At 43.0% G+C, this 23,285-nt stretch overlaps 1 protein-coding gene across 1 annotated transcript in view; it reads right to left on the bottom strand.

The window, feature by feature from the left end:
* Positions 1 to 14,269: 14,269 nt before the first annotated feature.
* Positions 14,270 to 23,285, bottom strand: part of LOC311104039 (E3 ubiquitin-protein ligase SMURF2) — a 76,709-nt gene continuing 67,693 nt past the window's right edge. Inside the window, exons 13-20 of the mRNA XM_084145692.1 lie at positions 22,711 to 22,814; positions 20,247 to 20,361; positions 18,920 to 19,098; positions 18,474 to 18,611; positions 18,093 to 18,213; positions 17,719 to 17,920; positions 16,996 to 17,071; positions 14,270 to 16,823 (exon numbers count right to left, since the gene is read on the bottom strand). Of these exons, the coding sequence (XP_084001818.1) occupies positions 16,724 to 16,823; positions 16,996 to 17,071; positions 17,719 to 17,920; positions 18,093 to 18,213; positions 18,474 to 18,611; positions 18,920 to 19,098; positions 20,247 to 20,361; positions 22,711 to 22,814 (1,035 nt within the window). The 3' untranslated portion in view covers positions 14,270 to 16,723. The remainder of the gene's footprint in view (positions 16,824 to 16,995; positions 17,072 to 17,718; positions 17,921 to 18,092; positions 18,214 to 18,473; positions 18,612 to 18,919; positions 19,099 to 20,246; positions 20,362 to 22,710; positions 22,815 to 23,285) is intronic.

Below are 23,285 nucleotides of genomic sequence, written 5' to 3'. Positions count from 1 at the left end.
AAAATGATGTGCAAATAGAGATACTGGGGTGCAAATGAGCAAAATCAATAACAATATGGGGATGAGGTAGTTGGGTGGGCTAATTACAGATGGGCTGTGTACAGGTGCAGTGATCGGTAAGCTGCTCTGACAACTGATGCTTAAAGTTAGTGAGGGAGATAAGTGTCTCCAGCTTCAGAGATGTTTTCAGTTCGTTCTAGTCATCGGCAGCAGAGAACTGGAAGGAATGGCGGCCAAAGGAGGTGTTGGCTTTGGGGATGGCCTTATAAAGTATATGTATCCCATATGAAAATCCATTATTTAAAAAAATGTTTTTGAAACAAATGCTATTCCAAATTGAATATCTAATAGGACAGACTGCAATTGTGCCCAGCTGGTCACAGTTTATCAGGTGTATCACAATAACCACGTTTCCATCCAGTTTTTATACGAGTAAATTCATACCGTATTAACAGCTGTGATGGAAACCGGACGTTTCGGTACAATTGTATAAATGCCGAGAGATAATTTGTTCGTCTGACATGGTGGGATCTTTTTGTGTCCGTAAAATTAATTATGCGAGAAATGGCGGTGGAAACGCCTTTATGCGAAAATATGCACGCGACGATATGGTATGACTCAGGAAACCATTCCGTTTATTAGGCTACATATGAAATACGTTTTTATTAACTTCACAAGTCGGTGAAAGTGCACGGTGATCTTGATGCTACTTTCCAATAAATATTGATGGTCTGATTCTGGTGACATGATCGATGCTTGACTGCCGTTTGACAAATAAACACATTTTCGCTCTTAGGTGTATCAGAGCGATATATGTAGACATGGCTCTCTGGGTGTATCACTTGGGATTATTTAATGAAACCTGTTGGCGAAAGCATATGTAAAAAAAAAAAAATAATAAATATATAAATAAAAAACAGTTGTGATCCGGTTGCTTTTCTTTTACCATAAGTGACGTCAGTGCTCAAAGAAAGCACATCCAGTAAAGAAAAACATGGCTAGATGGCAGTCTCAAACTAGTGCAGTTGATGGTGCACCTCCACCTCCACACAATACCCCTTAGTGTCAAAGTGGAATTATGTTTTTCGATTAAAAAACAAAACAATTTAATCAACAATGAAAAGCTGAAATGTATCGAGTTATAATACGTTTTCAACCTCTTTGTTATGGCAAGTCTAAATAAGTTCAGGAGTGAACGTCTGCTTAATAAGTTGCATGGACTCACTGTGTGCAATAACAGTGTTGAACATAATTTTTGAATGACTACCTCATCTCTGTACCCCACACATAAAATCATCTGCAAGGTCCCTCAGTCCAGCAGTGAATTTTCAAACACAGATTCAACCACAAAGACCATGGAGGTTTTCCAATGCCTTGTAAAGAAGGGCACCCATTGGTTAAAAAGAAAACAGATATTGAATATTATTTTGAGCATGGTGAAGTTATTGACTACACTTGTATCAATACACCCAGTCAAAGCAAATCAAATTGTATTTGTCACATGCGCCAAATACAACAGGTGTAGACCTTACAGTGAAATGCTTACTTACAAGCCCTTAACCAACAATGCAGTTTTAAGAAAGAATACCAGAAGAAATCACAAAAAATACTATATAAAATAATATGAAATAAAAGTAACAAATAATTAAAGAGCAGGAGTAAAAATAACAATAGCGAGGCTACAGTGCCTTGCAAAAGTATTCATCCCCCTTGGCGTTTTTCCTATTTTGTTGCATGACCACTTTAAGCCATACACTCCACAGACCTGGGCTTTACGGAAGAGTGGCCAGAAAAAAACCATTGCTCAAAGAAAATAATAAGCAAACACATTTGATGTTTGCCAAAAGGCATGTGGGAGTCTCCCCAAACATATGGAAGAAGGTACTCTGGTCAGAGGAGACTAAAATTTAGCTTTTTGGCCATCAAGGAAAACGCTATGTCTGACGTAAACCCAACACCTCTCATCACCCCAAGAACACCATCCCCACAGTGAAGCATGGGGGTGGCAGCATCATGCTGTGGGGATGTTTTTCATCGGCAGGGACTGGGAAACTGATCAGAATTGAAGGAATGCTGGATGGCGCTAAATACAGGGAAATTCTTAAGGGAAACCTGTTTCAGTCTTCCAGAGATTTGAGACTGGGACAGAGGTTCACCTTCCAGCAGGACAATGACCCTAAGCATACTGCTAAAGCAACACTTGAGTGGTTTAAGGGGAAACATTTAAATGTCTTAGAATGGCCTAGTCAAAGCCCAGACCTCAATCCAATTGAGAATCTGTAGTATGACTTAAAGATTGCTGTACACCAGCGGAACCCATCCAACTTGAAGGAGCTGGAGCAGTTTTGCCTTGAAGAATGGTCAAAAATCCCAGTGGCTAGATGTGCCAAGCTTATAGAGACATACCCCAAGAGACTTGCAGCTGTAATTGCTGCAAAAGGTGGCTCTACGAAGTATTGACTTTGGGGGGGTGAATAGTTATGCACACTCAAGTTCTGTTTTTTCGTCTTATTTCTTGTTTGTTTCACACCAACAAATATTTTGCATCTTCAAAGTGGTAGGCATTTTGTGTAAATCAAATGATACAAACTGAGGTAATATGTACATGTAGGTAGAGTTATTAAAGTGACTATGCATAGATAATAAACAGAGAGTAGCAGCAGCGTAAAAGGGGGGGGGGGGGGGGGGGGGCAATGCAAATAGTCTGGGTAGCCATTTGATTAGATGTTCAGGAGTTTTATGGTTTGGGGGTAGAAGCTGTTTAGAAGCCTCTTGGACCTAGACTTGGTGCTCCGGTACCGCTTGCCGTGCGGTAGCAGAGAGAACAGTCTATGACTAGGGTGGCTGGAGTGTTTGACAATTTTTAGGGCCTTCCTCTGACACCGCCTGGTATAGAGGTCCTGGATGGCAGGAAGCCTTAGGGGGAATAGGTTTTGTCGTGCCCTCTTCACGACTGTCTTGGTGTGCTTGGACCATGTTCGTTTGTTGGTGATGTGGACACCAAGGAACTTGAAGCTCTCAACCTGCTCCACTACAGCCCTGTCGATGAGAATGGGGGCGTGCTCTGTCCTCTTCTTTTTCCTGTAGTCCACAATCATCACTACAAAGATACAGGCATCCTTCCTAACTCAGTTGCCAGAGAGGAAGGAAACCGCTCAGGTATTTCACAATGAGGCCAATGGTGACTTTAAAACAGTTACAGAGTATAATGGCTGTGATAGAAAACTGAGGATGGACCAACAACATTGTAGTTACTCCACAATACCAACCTAATTGACAGAGTGAAAAGAATGAATCCTGTACAGAATAAAAATATTCCAAAACATGCATCCTGTTTGCAATAAGGCACTAAAGTAAAACTGCAAAAAAACTGAATACAAAGCGTTATGTTTGTGGCAAATCCAACAAATCCCATTTCTATCACAGCCATTAAACTATGTAACTGTTTTAAAATCAGCATTGGCCTCATGGTGAAATCCCTGAGTGGTTTCCTTCCTCTCTGGAACTGAGTTTGGAATGATCCCGGTATATTTTAATTTCACACATCTACCAATAGGTGCCCTTCTTTGCGAGGCATTGGAAAATCTCCCTGGTCTTTGTGGTTGAATCTGTGCTGAAATGCACTTCTCGACTGAGGGACCTTACAGATAATTGTATGTGTGGGGTACAGAGATGGGGTAGTCATTCATTACATTTTACATTTTAGTCATTTAGCAGACGCTCTTATCCAGAGCGACTTACAGTTAGTGAGTGCATACATTTTCATACTGGCCCCCCGTGGGAAACGAACCCACAACCCTGGCGTTGCAAGCGCCATGCTCTACCAACTGAGCTACAGGGGACAAAAACCATGTTAACCACTATTATTGGACACAGAGTGAGTTGATGCAACGTATTATGTGACTTGTTAAGCACATTTTTACTCCTGAACTTATTTAGGGTTACCATAACAAAGGGGTTGAATACTTATTGGCTCCAAACATTTCAGCTTTTCATTTGTAAACATTTCTACAAACAAATTTCCACTTTGACATTATGGGTAATTGTGTGTAAATCAGTAACACAACATCTAAATTGAATCCATTTTAAATTCAGGCTGTAACACAACAAAATGTGGAAAAAGTCAAAGGGTGTTAATACTTTCAAAGTTGGCTGTAGGCTACCACAGAAACAATCTGTTTTGGCCTATACAGTCCATCACACTACCAAAAATGGCCTTATGTATGCCCATTCCTTTGTCTGAGCAACTAGATACTGATACCCCATGCACCTTTCAACACCTTTCCCCATCATCATTGATGAAACCACTTCAGTTCACACCTCTGCTGCTCAGGACATGCCAGGCTCATTCTAATTCAAATAAGGCTAAAATTAAAATGCAAAGCTTTACAGCTCCGACTTTGTCAAGATTTAAAAGCTAGTTAAAGGATGACATAAAACATACTAGTGTGACATACTATAATCCTTCATCTTCTATGAAACACGGCCCTAAACTGACCTGTTTATTGTATCATGGCAATAGAATAAGTGTAGTATTGTAATAACAGCCTTTACTCCTGATTGTTTTTACTGCTCTTATACTGTATGTAAAATGACCAATGTCATCTTTCTCATTTCCAAAGTAATCCTTCTCGTATCCCCTTTCCTGATCCGAAGTCAGAGACACATTAGCAGACAATACTCTTCATGTACTACTCTGTTCTCAATTACAGTTGTTAAGGAAAAGAACCTCTCCCTCAACTTCAACAAAATGAAGGAACTGATCGTGGACTTCAGGAGACAGCAGAGAGAGACAGCAGAGACACCACACCAATGGGACTGTAGTAGAGAGAGTTTTAAGTTCCTCGGCGTCCACATCACCGAGGACCTGTCATGGACAAACAACACCACCACTCTTGTCAAGAGGGCGCAACAGCTTCTGTACTTCCTAAGGCGGCTGAAGAAATTCGGCATGCCGCCCCGGGTCCTCTCCAAATACTACCGCTGCATCATCGAGAGCGTCCTGACCGGTTGCATCAAGTCCTGGTATGGGAATTGGTCCGTCCACGGCCGGAATGCCCACCAGCGGGTGGTGGTGAAGACAGCCCAGTACATCACTGGGAACGTGCTTACACCCATCCAGGACATCTACTCGAAACGGTGCACGCAACATCATCAAGGAAGGCACGCAGCATCATCAAGGACCCACACACACCAACCATGAGCTGTTCTCTCCCTTACATTCGGGCAGACGGTATCGGAGCATGAGGTCTGATACCAATAGGCTCAGAGACAGTTTCTATCTACAAGCCATCAGACTGCTGAACACTTGAACAGGACTGACCACCTGCTGATTCTCCGCACCTTAGCACACATCACAAATGCTGCTACCAGGCTCTTATGATACTGCTCAATTTATACACTTGCAATATATGCACACCCCTGAATCAATACTTTGTAGAAGCACCTTTGGCGGCACTTACAGCTTTGAGTCGTCTTAGGTATGTCTGTATCAGCTTTGCACATCTGGATTTGGGGATTTTCTCAAGTTTTGTTAAGTTAGATGGGGAGCGGCGGTGAACAGCAATCTTCAAGTCTTTCCACAGATTTTCAATGGGATTCAATTCAGGGCTTTGGCTGGGGACTGAAGGACTTTCACATTCTTGTTCTGAAGCCATTCCAGTGTTGCTTTGGCTGTATGCTTGTGATCTTTGTCCTGTTGGAACGTAAATCTTTGCCCCAGTCTAAGGTCATTTGGACTCTGAAGCAGGTTCTCATCAAGGATTTGCCTGTATTTGGCTCCATTCATTGTTCGCTCTATCCTTACTTGTCTCCCAGTCCCTGCCGCTGAAAAGCATTCCCATAGCATGATGCTGCCACCACCATGCTTCACGGTAGGGATGGTGTTAGATGGGTGATGAGCTGTGCCTGGTTCTCTAGACATAGTGCTTTGCATTCAGGCCAAAGAGTTAAATTTTTGTCTCATCAGACCACATAATCTTTTGCCTTATGCTCTCAGAATCTTTCATGTGCCAGTTTGCAAACTCCAGGCATGCTGTGATGTAGCTTTTTATAATATAATATAAATAATATATACTGAACAAAATTATGAACACAAGATGTAAAGTGTTGGTCCCATATTTCATGAGCTGAAATAAAATATCCCAGAAATGTCTCTCAAATTGTGTGCACAACTTTGTTTACATCCCTGTTAGTAAGCATTTCTCCTTTGCCAAGATAATCCATCCACCTGACAGGTGTGTCATATCAAGAAGCTGATTAAACAGCATGATCATTACACAGGTGCACCTTGTGCTGGGGACAATAAAAGGCCACTCTAAAATGTGCAGTTTTGTCACACAGCACAATGCCACAAATGGACAGACAATTTTTACGTGCTAAGTGCTTCAGCACTCGGCGGTCCCGTTCTATGAGCTTGTGTGGCCTACCACTTTGCGGCTGAGCCGTTGTTGCTCCTAGTACTTCACAATAACAGCACTTACAGTTGACCGGGGCAGCTCTAGCAGGAAATACATTTGACGAACTGACTTGTTGGAAAGGTGGCATCCTATGACAGTGCCACGTTGAAAGTCACTGAGCTCTTCAGTAAAGCCATTCTACTGCCAATATTTGTCTATGGAGATTGCATGGCTGTGTGCTCAATTTTATACACCTGTCAGCAATGGGTGTGGCTGAAATAGCAGAATCCACTAATTTGAATGGGTATCCACATACTTCTGTATATATATATATATATATATATATATATATATATATATATATGTATACATACATACATACACACTACCAGTCAAAGGTTTGGACACACCTACTAATTCAAAGGTTTTTCTTTATTTTTACTATTTTTCACATTGTAGAATAATAGTAAAGACATCAGAACTATGAAATAACACATATGGAATCATGTAGTAACCAAAAAAGTGTTAAACAAATCAAAATATATTTTATATTTGAGATTCTTCAAATAGCCACCCTTCGCCTTGACAGCTTTGCACACTCTTGGCATTCTCTCAACCAGCTTCATGAGGTAGTCACCTGGAATTCATTTCAATTAACAGGTGTGCCTTCTTAAAAGTTAATTTGTGGAATTTATTTCCTTCTTAATGCTTTTGAGCCAATCAGTTGTGTTGTGACACGGTAGGGGTGGTATACAGAAGATAGCCCTATTTGGTAAAATACCAAGTCCATATTATGGCAAGAACAGCTCAAATAAGCAAAGAGAAACGACAGTCCATCATTACTTTAAGACATGAAGGTCAGTCAATACGGAACATTTCAAGAACTTTGAAAGTTTCTTCAAGTGCAGTTGCAAAAACCATCAAGCGCTATGATGAAACTGGCTCTCATGAGGACCGCCACAGGAATGGAAGACCCAGAGTTACCTCTGCTGCAGAGGATACGTTCATTAGAGTTACCAGCCTCAGAAATTGCAGCCCAAATAAATGCTTCACAGAGTTCAAGTCACAGACACATCTCAACATCAACTGTTCAGAGGGGACTGTGTGAATCAGGCCTTCATGGTCGAATTGCTGCAAAGAAACCACTACTAAAGGACACCAATAAGAAAAAGAGACCTGCTTGGACCAAGAAACACGAGCAATGGACATTAGACTGGTGGAAATGTGTCCTTTGGTCTGGAGTCCAAATTGGAGATTTCTGGTTCCAACCGCCGTGTCTTTGTGAGACGTGGTGTGGGTGAACGGATGATCTCCGCATGTGTAGTTCCCACTGTAAAGCATGGAGGAGGAGGTGTTATGGTGTGGCGGTGCTTTGCTGGTGACACTGTCTGTGATTTATTTAGAATTCAAGGTACACTTAACCAGCATGGCTACCACAGCATTCTGCAGCGATACGCCATCCCATCTGGTTTGGGCTTAGTGGGACTATCATTTGTTTTTCAACAGGACAATGACCCAACACACCTCCAGGCTGTGTAAGGGCTATTTGGCCAAGAAGGAGAGTGATGGAGTGCTGCATCAGTTGACCTGGCCTCCACAATCCCCCGACCACAACCCAATTAAGATGGTTTGGGATAAGTCGGACCGCAGAGTGAAGGAAAAGCAGCCAACAAGTGCTCAGCATATGTGGGAACTCCTTCAAGACTGTTGGAAAAGCATTCCAGGTGAAGCTGGTTGAGAGAATGCAATGAGTGTGCAAAGCTGTCATCAAGGCAGAGGGTGGCTATTTGAAGAATCTCAAATATAAAATATATTTTGATTTGTTTAACACTTTTTTGGTTACTACATGATTCTATATGTGTTCTTTCATTGTTTTGATGTATTCACTATTATTATCCAATGTAGAAAATAGTAAAAAAAAAACTTAAATGAGTAGGTGTGTCCAAACTGTTGACTGGTACTGTGTGTATATATATATATATACAGTGGGGAGAACAAGTATTTGATACACTGCCGATTTTGCAGGTTTTCCTACTTACAAAGCATGTAGAGGTCTGTAATTGTTATCATAGGTACACTTCAACTGTAAGAGACGGAATCTAAAACAAAAATCCAGAAGATCACATTGTATGATTTTTAAGTAATGAATTTGCATTTTATTGCATGACATAAGTATTTGATCACCTACCAACCAGTAAGAATTCCGGCTCTCACAGACCTGTTAGTTTTTCTTAAGAAGTCCTCCTGTTCTCCACTCATTACCTGTATTAACTGCACCTGTTTGAACTCGTTACCTGTATAAAAGACACCTGTCCACACACTCAATCAAACAGACTCCAACCTCTCCACAATGGCCAAGACCAGAGCACTGTGTAAGGACATCAGGGTTAAAATTGTAGACCTGCACAAGGCTGGGATGGGCTACAGGACAATAGGCAAGCAGCTTGGTGAGAAGGCAACAACTGTTGGCGCAATTATTAGAAAATGGAAGAAGTTCAAGATGACGGTCAATCACCCTCGGTCTGGGGCTCCATGCAAGATCTCACCTCGTGGGGCATCAATGATCATGAGGAAGGTGAGGGATCAGCCCAGAACTACACGGCAGGACTTGGTCAATGACCTGAAGAGAGCTGGGACCACAGTCTCAAAGAAAACCATTAGTAACACACTACGCCGTCATGGATTAAAATCCTGCAGCGCACGCAAGGTCCCCCTGCTCAAGCCAGCGCATGTCCAGGCCCGTCTGAAGTTTGCCAATGACCATCTGGATGATCCAGAGGAGGAATGGGAGAAGGTCATGTGGTCTGATGAGACAAAAATAGAGCTTTTTGGTCTAAACTCCACTCGCCGTGTTTGGAGGAAGAAGAAGGATGAGTACAACCCCAAGAACACCATCCCAACCGTGAAGCATGGAGGTGGAAAAATCATTCTTTGGGGATGCTTTTCTGCAAAGGGGACAGGAGGACTGCACCATATTGAGGGGAGGATGGAAGGGGCCATGTATTGCGAGATCTTGGCCAACAACCTCCTTCCCTCAGTAAGAGCATTGAAGATGGGTCGTGGCTGGGTCTTCCAGCATGACAACGACCCGAAACACACAGCCAGGGCAACTAAGGAGTGGCTCCGTAAGAAGCATCTCAAGGTCCTGGAGTGGCCTAGCCAGTCTCCAGACCTGAACCCAATAGAAAATCTTTGGGAGCTGAAAGTCCGTATTGCCCAGCGACAGCCCCGAAACCTGAAGGATCTGGAGAAGGTCTGTATGGAGGAGTGGGCCAAAATCCCTGCTGCAGTGTGTGCAAACCTGGTTAAGACCTACAGGAAACGTATGATCTCTGTAATTGCAAACAAAGGTTTCTGTACCAAATATTAAGTTCTGCTTTTCTGATGTATCAAATACTTATGTCATGCAATAAAATGCAAATTCATTACTTAAAAATCATACAATGTGATCTTCTGGATTTTTGATTCCGTCTCTTACAGTTGAAGTGTACCTATGATAAAAATTACAGACCTCTACATGCTTTGTAAGTAGGAAAACCTGCAAAATCGGCGTTGTCCAGGGTAGGGGAGGGAATGGCCGGCAGGGATGTAGCTCAGTTGATAGAGCATGGCGTTTGCAACGCCAGGGTTGTGGGTTCGATTCCCACGGGGGACCAGTATGAAAAAAATAAAATTTATAAAAATATGTATTCACTAACTGTAAGTCGCTCTGGATAAGAGCGTCTGCTAAATGACGTAAATGTATCAAATACTTGTTCTCCCCACTGTATATAGCTCTGGAAAAAAGTAAGAGACCACTGCAAAATTATCAGTTTCTCTGGTTTTACTATTTATAAGTACAGTTGAAGTCGGAAGTTTACATACACCTTAGCCAAATACATTTAAACTCAGTTTTTCACAATTCCTGTCATTTAATCCTAGTAAAAATTCCCTGTCTTAGGTCAGTTAGGATCACCACTTTATTTTAAGAATGTGAAATGTCAGAATAATAGCAGAGAGAACTATTTATTTAAGCTTTTATTTCTTTCATCACATTCCCAGTGGGTCAGAAGTTTACATACACTCAATTAGTATTTGGTAGCATTGCCATTAAATTGTTTAACTTGGGTCAAACGTTTTGGGTAGCCTTCCACAAGCTTCCCACAATAAGTTGGGTGAATTTTGGCACATTCCTCCTGACAGAGTTGGTGTAACTGAGTCAGGTTTGAAGGCCTCCTTGCTCGCACACGCTTTTTCAGTTCTGCCCACAAATGTTCTATAGGATTGAGGTCAGGGCTTTGTGATGGCCACTCCAATACCTTGACTTTGTTGTCCTTAAGCCATTTTGCCACAACTTTAGAAGTATGCTTGGGGTCATTGTCCATTTGGAAGACCCATTTGCGACCAAGCTTTAACTTCCTGACTGATGTCTTGAGATGTTGCTTCAATATATCCACATCATTTTCCTTCCTCATGATGCCATCTATTTTGTGAAGTGCACCAGTCCCTCCTGCAGCAAAGCATCCCCACAGCATGATACTGCCACCCCCATGCTTCATGGTTGGGATGGTGTTCTTCGGCTTGCAAGCCATCCCCCTTTTCCTCCAAACATAACGATGGTCATTATGGCCAAACAGTTCTATTTTTGTTTCATCAGACCAGAGGACATTTCTCTAAAAAGTACGATCTTTGTCCCCATGTGCAGTTGCAAACCGTAGTCTGGCTTTTTTATGGCGGTTTTGGAGCAGTGGCTTCTTCCTTGCTGAACTGCCTTTCAGGTTATGTCAATATAGGACTAGTTTTACTGTGGATATAGACACTTTCGTACCCGTTTCCTCCAGCATCTTCACAAGGTCCTTTGCTGTTGTTCTGGGATTGATTTGCACTTTTCGCACCAAAGTACATTCATCTCTAGGAGACAGAACGCGTCTCCTTCCTGAGCGGTATGATGGCTGCGTGGTCCCATGGTGTTTATACTTGCGTACTATTGTTTGTACAGATGAACGTGGTACCTTCAGGCATTTGGAAATTGCTCCCAAGGATGAACCAGACTTGTGGAGGTCTACAATTTTTTTCCTGAGGTCTTGGCTGATTTCTTTTGATTTTCCCATGATGTCAAGCAAAGAGGCACTGAGTTTGAAGGTAGGCCTTGAAATACATCCACAGGTACACATCCAATTGACTCAAATGATGTCAATTAGCCTATCAGAAGCTTCTAAAGCTATGACATCATTTTCTGGAATTTTCCAAGCTGTTTAAAGGCACAGTCAACTTAGTGTATGTATACTTCTGACCCACTGGAATTGTGATACAGTGAATTATAAGTGAAATAATCTGTCTGTAAACAATTGTTGGAAAAATTACTTGTGTCATGCACAAAGTAGATGTCCTAACCGACTTGCCGAAACTATAGTTTGTTAACAAGTAATTTGTGGAGTGGTTGAAAAACTAGTTTTAATGACTCCAACCTATGTGTATGTAAACTTCCGACTTCAACTGTATGTGTTTGGGTAAAAATAACATTTTTGTTTTTTTCTATAAACTACTGACAACATTTCTCCCAAACAAAATATTGTCATTTAGAGCATTTATTTGCAGAATATAATAATAATAATAATAATAATAATATGCCATTTAGCAGACGCTTTTATCCAAAGCGACTTACAGTCATGCGTGCATACATTTTTGTGTATGGGTGGTCCCGGGGATCGAACCCACTACCTTGGCGTTACAAGCGCCGTGCTCTACCATCTGAGCTACAGAGGACCACAGAAAATGACAACTGGTCAAAATAACAAAAAAGATGCAGTGTTGTCAGACCTCGAATAATGCAAAGAAAATAAGTTCATGTTCATTTTTAAACAACACAATACTAATGTTTTAACTTAGGAAGAGTTCAGAAATCAATATTTGGTGGAACAACCCTGATTTTCAATCACAGCTTTCATGCGTCTTGGCATGCTCTCCACCAGTCTTTCACATTGATGTTGGGTGACTTTATGCCACTCCTGGCGCAACAATTCAAGCAGCTCGGCTTTGTTTGATGGCTTGTGACCATCCATCTTCCTCTTGATCACATTCCAGAAGTTTTCAATGGGGTTCAGGTCTGGAGGTCCTCCATCCACACCTTGATTGACCTGGCTGTGTGGCATGGCACATTGTCCTGCTGGAAAAAACAATCCTCAGAGTTGGGGAACAATGTCAGAGCAAAAGGAAGCAAGTTTTCTTCCAGGACAACCTTGTATGTGGCTTGATTCATGCTCTGGAAAAAATTAAGAGACCACTGCAAATATTTCTTAAATCAGCATCTCTACATGTATGACAGCCATTGCATTCCAGTGTCTGTTGAATTCCAACACAGGCACACCTCAACAAACAACAAAGCTACAGACCGGCAGAGGGCAAAAATGACTCTCTACTGACCGGGATGACCGCCAACTCATTCGAATGTCACTCAACAACCGTAGGATGACATCAAGTGACCTACAAAAAGAATGGCAAACGGCAGCTGGTGTGAAGTGCACGGCGAGGACGGTTCGAAAAAGGCTCCTAGGGGCAGGGCTGAAGTCGTGCAAAGCTAGAAAAAAGCCCTTCATCAATGAGACGCAAAGAGCCAGGCTGAGGTTTGCAAAAGACCATTAGGATTGGGCCGTAGAGGACTGGAGTAAGGTCATCTTCTCTGATGAGTCCAACTTTCAGCTTTGCCCAACACCTGGTCATCTAATGGTTAGACAGAGACCTGGAGAGGCCTACAAGCCACAGTGTCTCGCACCCACTGTGAAATTTGGTGGAGGATCGGTGATGATATGGGGGTGCTTCAGCAATGCTGGAATCGGGCAGAATTGTCTTTGTGAAGGACACATGAATCAAGCCACATACAAGGTTGTCCTGGAAGAAAACTTACTTCCTTTTGCTCTGACATTGTTCCCCAACTCTGAGGATTGTTTTTTCCAGCAGGACAATGTGCCATGCCACACAGCCAGGTCAATCAAGGTGTGGATGGAGGACCACCAGATCAAGACCCTGTCATGGCCAGCCAATCTCCAGACCTGAACCCCATTGAAAACTTCTGGAATGTGATCAAGAGGAAGATGGATGGTCACAAGCCATCAAACAAAGCCGAGCTGCTTGAATTTTTGCGCCAGGAATGGCATAAAGTCACCCAACATCAATGTGAAAGACTGGTGGAGAGCATGCCAAGACGCATGAAAGCTGTGATTGAAAATCAGGGTTATTCCACCAAATATTAATTTCTGAACTCTTCCTTAGTTAAAACATTAGTATTGTATTGTTTAAAAATGAACATTAATTTATTTTCTTTGCATTATTCGAGGTCTGACAACACTGCATTTTTTTTGTTATTTTGACCAGTTGTCATTTTCTGCAAATAAATGCTTTAAATGACAATATTTTTATTTGGAATTTGGGAGAAATGTTGTCAGTAGTTTATAGAATAAAACAAAAATGTTAATTTCACCAAAACACATACCTATAAATTGTAAAACCAGAGAAACTTATATTTTTGCAGTGGTCTCTTAATTTTTTCCAGAGCTGTATATTAATTCTCCGGACTAACATTGTTCGCTCTGATATTCCTTAATTTCTTTCTTATTTTGGGGATTTGTGTGTATTGTTAGGTATACTGCACTGTTGGAGCTAGAAACATAAGCATTTAGCTGCACCTGCGATAACATCTGCTAAATATGTGTACGCGACTAATACAATTTGATTTGAGGAGTTATATAAGATGCAACCCAAAATACCCAGGCTAAAATACAATTTAAAAAACTGCAGGTGTTTTGTCTTCACAATAGCGAAATTCACCCCAAATCCTTTGAAAGCCCCCCAAAACCTCTCACATACACAGACAAAAGACAAGGCACAGCCACAGATCTCATATCATTAGACAAAGGCAAGTTTAATTAGAACTAATTACAAACAAAAATAAAATACTCTTACAAAAAGTATAGTGTTAAGTACATCTAATTGCATCAGTCAGCTATAAGAGATATAGTCCTGCTAGTGGATCATGCAAAAAAATGAAGCAACAAAAAGCTGCATCTCAAATTTGACTTGTTATTCAAAAGTTCCATTCTTCAGGGAGGCAGCTATGGAGTAATGCAGAGATTTCATGTAAGAAACAGACTGTAGAGGGATCTTTTTGTGAATTTTAAAGTAAATGAATATGTTTACATATAAAATCAATCAGTCCATAACCTATCTGGTTAATAGATAGTCACCTATTACATAAGGCGACAAATAGTTCTATATGTGTGCATAAAAAAAAAACTTAAGTTAAAGATAAATTACAGGTTGTGTGATCCACATATATGAACAATATCCTATTACTGTACAAAGCACCATCCGAGGACACTTCACTTTGCATACACCTCTATAAAAGAAAAAGATGAGCAATTCATTTTCAATGTATGCTAACTTTAAGAACAGTCCATGGTCATAGATTGCTAGACAGGCAGCCTTAAAAAAAAAAAAGAAAACATTAAACAATTTGTTTGAATGAGTAGAAAATAAATATGTTCAACCCCAAATCCATACTTGGAGAGCTAAATTCAGGTGAGTAGAATTAGGGGGTTCATCTCATTCATTCAGATTTCAATTATAGCCAATATGGAGATATAGAAAACCAACAATCACATGTTAATGTCTACTGTTGGGTTACATTACATATGACAACTGTGGACTTTTAGCCGCTCAACATAATGTACTGTAGAAGACATTCAACCATTAGAGGAAAAGTTTTGTATCTGACCACGTCTGCTCCCAAATAATATGACATCTCCTGAGAATGTGGCTTGAGGTCTGAGTGATGTTTGTTCAATTCATTGCAACTTTTTGTATGTAGTTTGCTATGCACCCATTTCAGCCCCAGGTATGAGACTGGTTGCCAATATCTTTAAAGAAATTAGCAAACTGCTGCTGTATTTAGCACCAGAAGACCATAACCGGAAGGTAGTAGTAGTTATTTGCCAAAATGACAAGAGTAGCATTTACAAAAGATCTCAAACATGTGTAATCTTTACTTAACAAAATGCATCAGGGTCGCAGGGACTCTTAGCCATTCTTTTGTGGGGACAGAGCAGATCACCATGAAGAAACAATCATGAGAAAGGCCTATGGAACTAATCTTACATGCCCCACCACATGAACTTACTGGATGATGTCACTGTAATTTAAAATGGTCAGGTTAATATCTAAATAGTTGAAAATATTCAGTCAAAAGTACTATGGCACTCAGAGGACAGTGTGTATTAAAGACAACCCACCCTTAAGACCACCTCTCTACTTACAGTGTAGGAAAGAGGCTATTTCACCCACAGCAATCTAAGTGAACCTCATTCAAGCTTAACTCTGTTTTCACAAATTGTCTATAATTTAAACAGTAACACTGAGTATTTAAAACATTTTTTTTTTTTTTTTTATAATTGCAAAAGCTTTCTGAAATATAACAGAAATAAATTATATATATTATATATAATTTTAGTGTTTCATTTTCATTTTCCCATTATATAAAAATAACACAATTCAAGCTATTTATTTAATTTTCAAACAAGCTTAGATGTCAGACACTGGTTTCTGGGAATGGAGCGCTGGTTGCTAGGCAGCGCCTGAAAACTAGAGGCCCCTGCTTTCTTTGGAGAGGGTCGTTGACAGTGGGGACCTGCATGTCTGTCTCCATAAAGTGAAGTTCTGAACATGTGCTCCAAAGTCCAGCCTCTGAGTGAAGATAGATGCCCCACGAAAGGCCTCAGTGGTAGAAGAGGACTCAGTCACCAGGGGGTGCTAAGGAGCCTTCATGCTCCCTTCATTCCCTGCCTCCAAACATACCAAGCACCATTCAGTGTTGTTGGTAACCGTGGGTAACACTGTACTCCATCAAACCAGTGATACCAGTCTTGTTTATGTGGCCATTGTTTTGTTTAGGTGTGGACTTCATGTTCTGCTTGGTAAGATGGTGCTTTGCTACATGGAATAATGTCTATTTTTAGAATGCTAAAACTGAACATATAAAAAAAATTAAAAAAGAGCCAGCCACTTTTGCAGGTTCCACAAGTTAGTAAATAGTCTGAGTTATTAGCAGCTGAAAATATTCTTTTTTAAAAGAGGGGTGGGGGATGAGGGGAAACCCCTAGACAGATGAGACCGCTCGCTCTGTCTCCTCTGCCTCCCCCCCTCGGCCTGGCCACATGCCCCTATTGTGGGTGAGAGAGTCCTTGGGCCACTGGACCGCAGACGCCCCCCTCCCCTGGGTGAACTGGATGGTGGTGTCTGACCATGGTCGAGTTCCTCCACTCCTTGTTGTTGCCGACCCCTGCGTCAGCAGCGTCTCACTCCACAGCAAAGCCACACGTCTCCTCGATTGCAGTGAGCAGCTTGTCATACAGCTTGTCATAGTGCTCGTAGGGAGGAATATCGATCCGGTTGAAGCTGAACAAAGAGAGGGCAAAAGAGACTTGAGCATTCTCTATGTTCATGGTTAACAAATACATGGGTGGAAACCTAAACCATGATATTGATATATCAAAGTGCCCTTCCCAGCTTTGACAAAGGCATACATTGTGCCTGGAGGGCAAGCTGCAGGGTCAGAGCAGACACTCACCAGGTGTGGGCTTTGGGCAGGTTGTTGGAGCTGGCATCGATCTGGTGGATGGTGAAGAGTCGTGGGCCTGCAGCACCTGTAACATATCAACAGAGTTACTGTGAAGCACAAGGGCAGAGCACACTTCACTCACACACAAAAGACAGTACTGTACTGGACAGCTTGCTCAGCACTCAGCGGCGCCAAGTGTGGGCACTAAGAGCACTGGGTTTGTGTATGTTGTCGTTGGCCTACGCGGACCCTGGTATTTAGACCAGAAGCAGTGATGGTCCTGTTATGTAAGGTGGAAGAGTGGCGTGAAGCGGCATGTCAGACAGGAAGAGCAGTGGATCACAGTGTGTTCCGCACGCCAGGGTGCTCTCTGGGCATCCTGTCTGCCAGACTGGACCCACTAAACCACTGGACTCTGCTCAGCCTGCTCTGCACAGAGGGTTCAGCTCAGGCAACAACAACACACTCTGAGGCCCTGCTCTCACTCAAGGCCTGCTGAGCTGACTCGGGGTACAGTAGAGTAGAATACAAACAACGCTCACCCATCTCCCTCTGGCATAAACATTTGTTAGGCTGTCATAACAAACGTTATAAGCCATCATAACAATCAATATTACATGCCTATAGGGGGTGGACAAGGGCTAGCTAGCAAGCAACTCCACCAGTGAAGTGCAGTGAAACACTGAGAACCTAGCTATGTATGTCCCAGGAGGGTGAGTGATGTGAGGGTACCTTGGAGGGCTTTGAAGCCTTGCAGAGGGACCCTGGAGGAGCCGGTGACAAACTGCAGCAACCTGGCCCGGCGCTCCTCATCGTACGACTCCACGGCCTTCCAGAACCACTTGACGATGTTGGTGTCGGGGGTGCAGTGCTTCAGCCGCGTGTTGGACTTCCAGTCGTTGATGTCGATCTTACCCAGGCCACATACTATGAGCTGGGGTGGAGAGAGGGAAAGAATGTGAAATGAAAGTCAAAGGGAAACTGTAGGGAGAAAATGGATGGGGAAAATGATGATGTCCACTTGTGGATGGAGAATGTAGCCATTTTTTAAAGAATGGACAGTGAAGCTAAGTACTGCTAGTCTGGGGGATGTGTCTCATTCATACCTCCAGCTCTTTCTCGTCGAAGGCCTTGAGGAGGTGCTGGGAGATGACCTCGTTGAAGCCCTTCTGCAGGGCCAGGAACTGAGCCTCGATGCCTCGCAGGAAACGCCAGTTCACATACAGTCTGGAGGGAGAGAGAAAGAGAGAGTCAGAGATCGATGATTCATACTGGAACATCAAGGCTTTGCCTTCACATCAGCATGGTTCTGAGCCTCTTCACATGTACTGTACTCACTGATCCTAGGTCAGTTAACTGTAGCTGGTCACATGCAGCTAAGCTAATCTGATATCCAAACAGTATCTCCTCCCTACTGGGCTTGACTGTCGACTGCTAGCACAAACCTTTTCCTGTGTGGTGAGGAGGGGCAGTGGGGGAGTACTCACCTGACATACTCCTTCTTGGTGTCCTGGGTGACCTGGATGATTTTGCCATTGGGTTTGAGTTCGTGCTGGATGATCTCCCCGTAGGCATTGTGCTCCACACAGAAGGTGTGGTCCAACACCCCTGTGATGTCATTGTCCCTGAGAGGTGAGAGAGACAGAGAGACGGACAGGGGGGTTAGAGACAGATGGTGCTGGGGGAGGGGGAATGTTAATGTTGTATGGATCAAAGTACAGCTGAAGAGCTCATCATGTGTAGCTACATGATCATGAGTGGTTTAGGGACTTTAAAAGTACACCAGTATATGTTATAGTTCACATACACCAAATTATTACCCTATGAAAATATAATGAGCTATTACAAACTATCACAATTAAAAATCATGTTAATCTCTGTGAGCGCATCTTGGTCTGTGTGAGGATGTTGTTCCGATTTCCTTTCTACTCACAGGATCCAGACGAGGCTGTTGTGGAGGTCTGGGTCGACTGACTCCATGTCGTCCAGGGTGATGGGTTTCCCCAGCAGCTGTTTGTAGAAGGGCAGGGTGAAGCCCCCGTCTATGTAGTGGCCGTGGAACACCGCCATGCCCATAATACGACCCACAAAGTGGAAGTAGGACAGGTGCTCCTGGGGAGGTGGACAGAAACACCTTTAGTCCTCTTAAACACTACATAGTACATCAATTTAACATTGCATCTCCCAGTCTTCGGAGAATTACCAAGATTTAGCAACTCAAGGCAGAATCCTAACTTAAGATGCATGCATGCAACTCAAACGTTTTCTTAAGTCATGCATTGATGTCAGAGCATATGAGCGGAGTGGAGCGGTGAGAATCTCAGCTCCTCGCTCACGGAGCTATTCACCCCTCCGCTCAACGCAGTTTGCATCGCTCCCCTATTTTTCTTGTACCACATTATCATTGTTAGTTAGTTTTATATTAATAGTACACCTGTATGATTTCTCATTTTCCTTTTTGAAGTACTTGGTGAACTCCATTATTGAGCCGAGTTTTGACTGAAAATAGTCTACCGTTGATGACTGTGCAAGACACAGATGGATTCTGGGTCAGGCTTGAGCATGCTTCAGACCCGTGGTGTGAGCGGAGCGAAATTGGAGCGGGACATAGGGCGACGCTCTGTCCTTTTAAAAATGCCGCTCTGCGCTCTGTCCAAAATCCGCCCGCTCGCGCTCCACGCTCGCTCCCGCTCCACGCTCGCTCCCGCTCCACGCTCGCTCCCGCTCCACGCTCGCTCCCGCTCCACTCCGCTCACGCTCCACTCCGCTCACATGCTCTGATTGATGTCGTTGGGAGATTTGCGCAATAAATCAGATTTCCTCACGCATGGCTCAAGTTAGTATTGGGCCCTTGGTAAATAATAAATACCTGTTGTTCTTACAGCTGGGAATTTATTGCAGTACGTAATCCTAACAAAGGTTAAGACTCAAAAGGTGAGCAGCAGCATCCAAACGATTTGCCGTTGTAAAATATTTCCCTTATGATGGATTTAACAACCAAATGCTATAGAGGCAGTAAAGAGTCTCAACACCGCAGATAAAGAGTTGCCTAACTCATCACCAGTGTCCAGGAGCTCTAGGATCTAGCATGAGAACAGTTGATAGGTGCAGGGCCAAACAAATAGGCAGAGGAGAGAGAGAGAGAGAGAGAGAGAGAGAGAGAGATTGTGCAAGACTAGAGCAGATGAGCGGTCCGTGTGACCTCGTCTTTCACATCACAGCGGGGTGGGCTGGCGGCGGCGTCTGGGCCTCTGACTCACCGGGTTGACGGCCGAGTCGGGGTTAATCTGCAGGGTGTAGATGTCATCGCGGGAATACTGGAACAGGCCGTAGTACGGATTCAGCATCTCATGGGACAGCAGATACAGCCACTCCCTGTACACACAGGAGACACAGAGAGGGACAGATAAAGAGAGAGACAGACGATGAGAACATCCATTGTGAAATCTCTTGGTCCATTCAATATTTTTTCAAGGCAGGGAACATCAATTTCAGAAAGTGAATGCTCCATGACAATTTAAAAAGCAGATGTATAATGCTCAGATTGGGTGCTTTAAATCAATATTACCACTTGGGGGACAACCTTATTTCAGCAGATGTTGGCATTCAAATCAAAATCAAATCAAACGTTATTTGTCACATGCTTCCTAAACAACAGGTGTAGACTTACTTGTGTGTGTGTGTGTGTAAAAATGCGTACTTACGGGCCCTTCCAACAATGCACAGAGAAAAATATAGAACAAATAATAACACGAGGAATAAATACACAATGAGTAACGAAAACTTAGCTGTATACGCGGGCTACCAGTACTGAGTGCCGATGTGCAGGGGTACGAGGCAATTGAGGGATATATGTTCATTTAGGTATAAAGTGACTACAAAACAGGATAGATAATAAACAGTAACAGCAGCGTATGTGATGAGTCAAAAGAGTTAGTGCAAAGAGGGTCAATGCAGATAGCCCAGGTAGCTATTTGGTTAACTAGTTAGTAGTCTTATGGCTTGGGGTAGAAGCTGTTCAGGGTCCTGTTGGTTCCAGACTTGGTGCATTTACAGTGGGGAAAAAAAGTATTTAGTCAGCCACCAATTGTGCAAGTTCTCCCACTTAAAAAGATGAGAGAGGCCTGTCATTTTCATCATAGGTACACATCAACTATGACAGACAAATTGAGAAAAAAAAATCCGGAAAATTACATTGTAGGATTTTTAATGAATTTTTTTGCAAATTATGGTGGAAAATAACTATTTGGTCACCTACAAACAAGCAAGATTCCTGGCTCTCACAGACATGTAACTTCTTCTTTAAGAGGCTCCTCTGTCCTCCACTCGTTACCTGTATTAATGGCACCTGTTTGAACTTGTTATTAGTATAAAAGACACCTGCCCACAACCTCAAACAGTCACACTCCAAACTCCACTATGGCCAAGACCAAAGAGCTGTCAAAGGACACCAGAAACAAAATTCTAGACCTGCACCAGGCTGGGAAGATTGAATCTGCAATAGGTAAGCAGCTTGGTTTGAAGAAATCAACTGTGGGAGCAATTATTAGGAAATGGAAGACATACAAGACCACTGATAATCTCCCTCGATCTGGGGCTCCACGCAAGATCTCACCCCGTGGGGTCAAAATGATCACAAGAACGGTGAGCAAAAATCCCAGAACCACACGGGGGGACCTAGTGAATGACCTGCAGAGAGCTGGGACCAAAGTAACAAAGCCTACCATCAGTAACGCACTACGCAGTGCCAGACGTGTCCCCCTGCTTAAGCCAGTACATGTCCAGGCCCGTCTGAAGTTTGCTAGAGTGCATTTGGATGATCCAGAAGAGGATTGGGAGAATGTCATATGGTCAGATGAAACCAAAATAGAACTTTTTGGTAAAAACTCAACTCGTCGTGTTTGGAGGACAAAGAATGCTGAGTTGCATCCAAAGAACACCATACCTACTTTGAAGCATGGGGGTGGAAACATCATGCTTTGGGGCTGTTTTTCTGCAAAGGGACCAGGACGACTGATCCGTGTAAAGGAAAGAATGAATGGGGCCATGTATCGTGAGATTTTTAGTGAAAACCTCCTTCCATCAGCAAGGGCATTGAACATGAAACGTGGCTGGGTCTTTCAGCATGACAATGATCCCAAACACACCGCCCGGGCAACGAAGGAGTGGCTTCGTAAGAAGCATTTCAAGGTCCTGGAGTGGCCTAGCCAGTCTCCAGATCTCAACCCCATAGAAAATATTTGGAGGGAGTTGAAAGTCTGTGTTGCCCAGCGACAGCCCCAAAACATCACTGCTCTAGAGGAGATCTGCATGGAGGAATGGGCCAAAATACCAGCAACAGTGTGTGAAAACCTTGTGAAGACTTACAGAAAATGTTTGACCTGTGTCATTGCCAACAAAGGGTATATAACAAAGTATTGAAAAACTTTTGTTATTGACCAAATACTTATTTTCCACCATAATTTGCAAATAAATTCATTAAAAATCCTACAATGTGATTTTCTGGATTTTTTTTCTTCATTTTGTCTGTCATAGTTGACGTGTACCTATGATGAAAATTACAGGCCTCTCTCATCTTTTTAAGTGGGAGAACTTGCACAATTGGTGGCTGACTAAATACTTTTTTTCCCCACTGTACTTCTCTAACACACAATAAACATCTTCTTAGTTCCATGATGATGCATATTTGTTATTTTTTCCTTATGCTTTGTTGTGGATTCCTACCTGGCCACTCCTCCGTAGTCCAGCCCCTCCTCCCCTTTAAACTTCACCATCAGTCTCTTCCACAGGTCCTTCGGCCTCATCTTCATCACCTGGCGGTAAGACTCCTGTAACACATACAGAGACACCTTTGTAACGAACGGGACTGGGATGGAGGACTGCACCCCCAAACCTACTGAGTACTTCCAGAGACCATCTGGTATATACTGTACAGTCCAGGGCCTGTGCCCAGAGGGAGGCCTCTATCTGCGCTGTAACGTCTGTGTGAGTGACGCTGGCTCTGGGGACCGAGCCAAAGAATAAACATTTGTGTGCTCTGTCATTTAGGACCAGCCTGGCTGGCCCCTGCCTGCCTAGCGATGATGTACACCCTCTCCTCCCCTGCCAAAGTAACCTGAGTGTCCAGTCCAACCTTAATCAAAGCGCATTATCAGGAGGTGGGGGTGATAAGAGGACATTCCCCAACGCGACACATTCCACCAAGAGATCCCGTGAGAGTCTCAATACTGCACCCCCCCCCCAGTGTCCAAGTCTCAGTGGCTCATGGGAAGCGGGGTAGGAATGCAGAGCGTGAGTCT

The sequence above is a fragment of the Coregonus lavaretus genome, assembly GCF_964263955.1.
Source record: "Coregonus lavaretus genome assembly, chromosome: 28".
Taxonomy (NCBI): domain Eukaryota; kingdom Metazoa; phylum Chordata; class Actinopteri; order Salmoniformes; family Salmonidae; genus Coregonus; species Coregonus lavaretus.
Note: the sequence above shows the minus strand (reverse complement) of the source record. Positions and strands in the feature narration are given on the sequence as shown.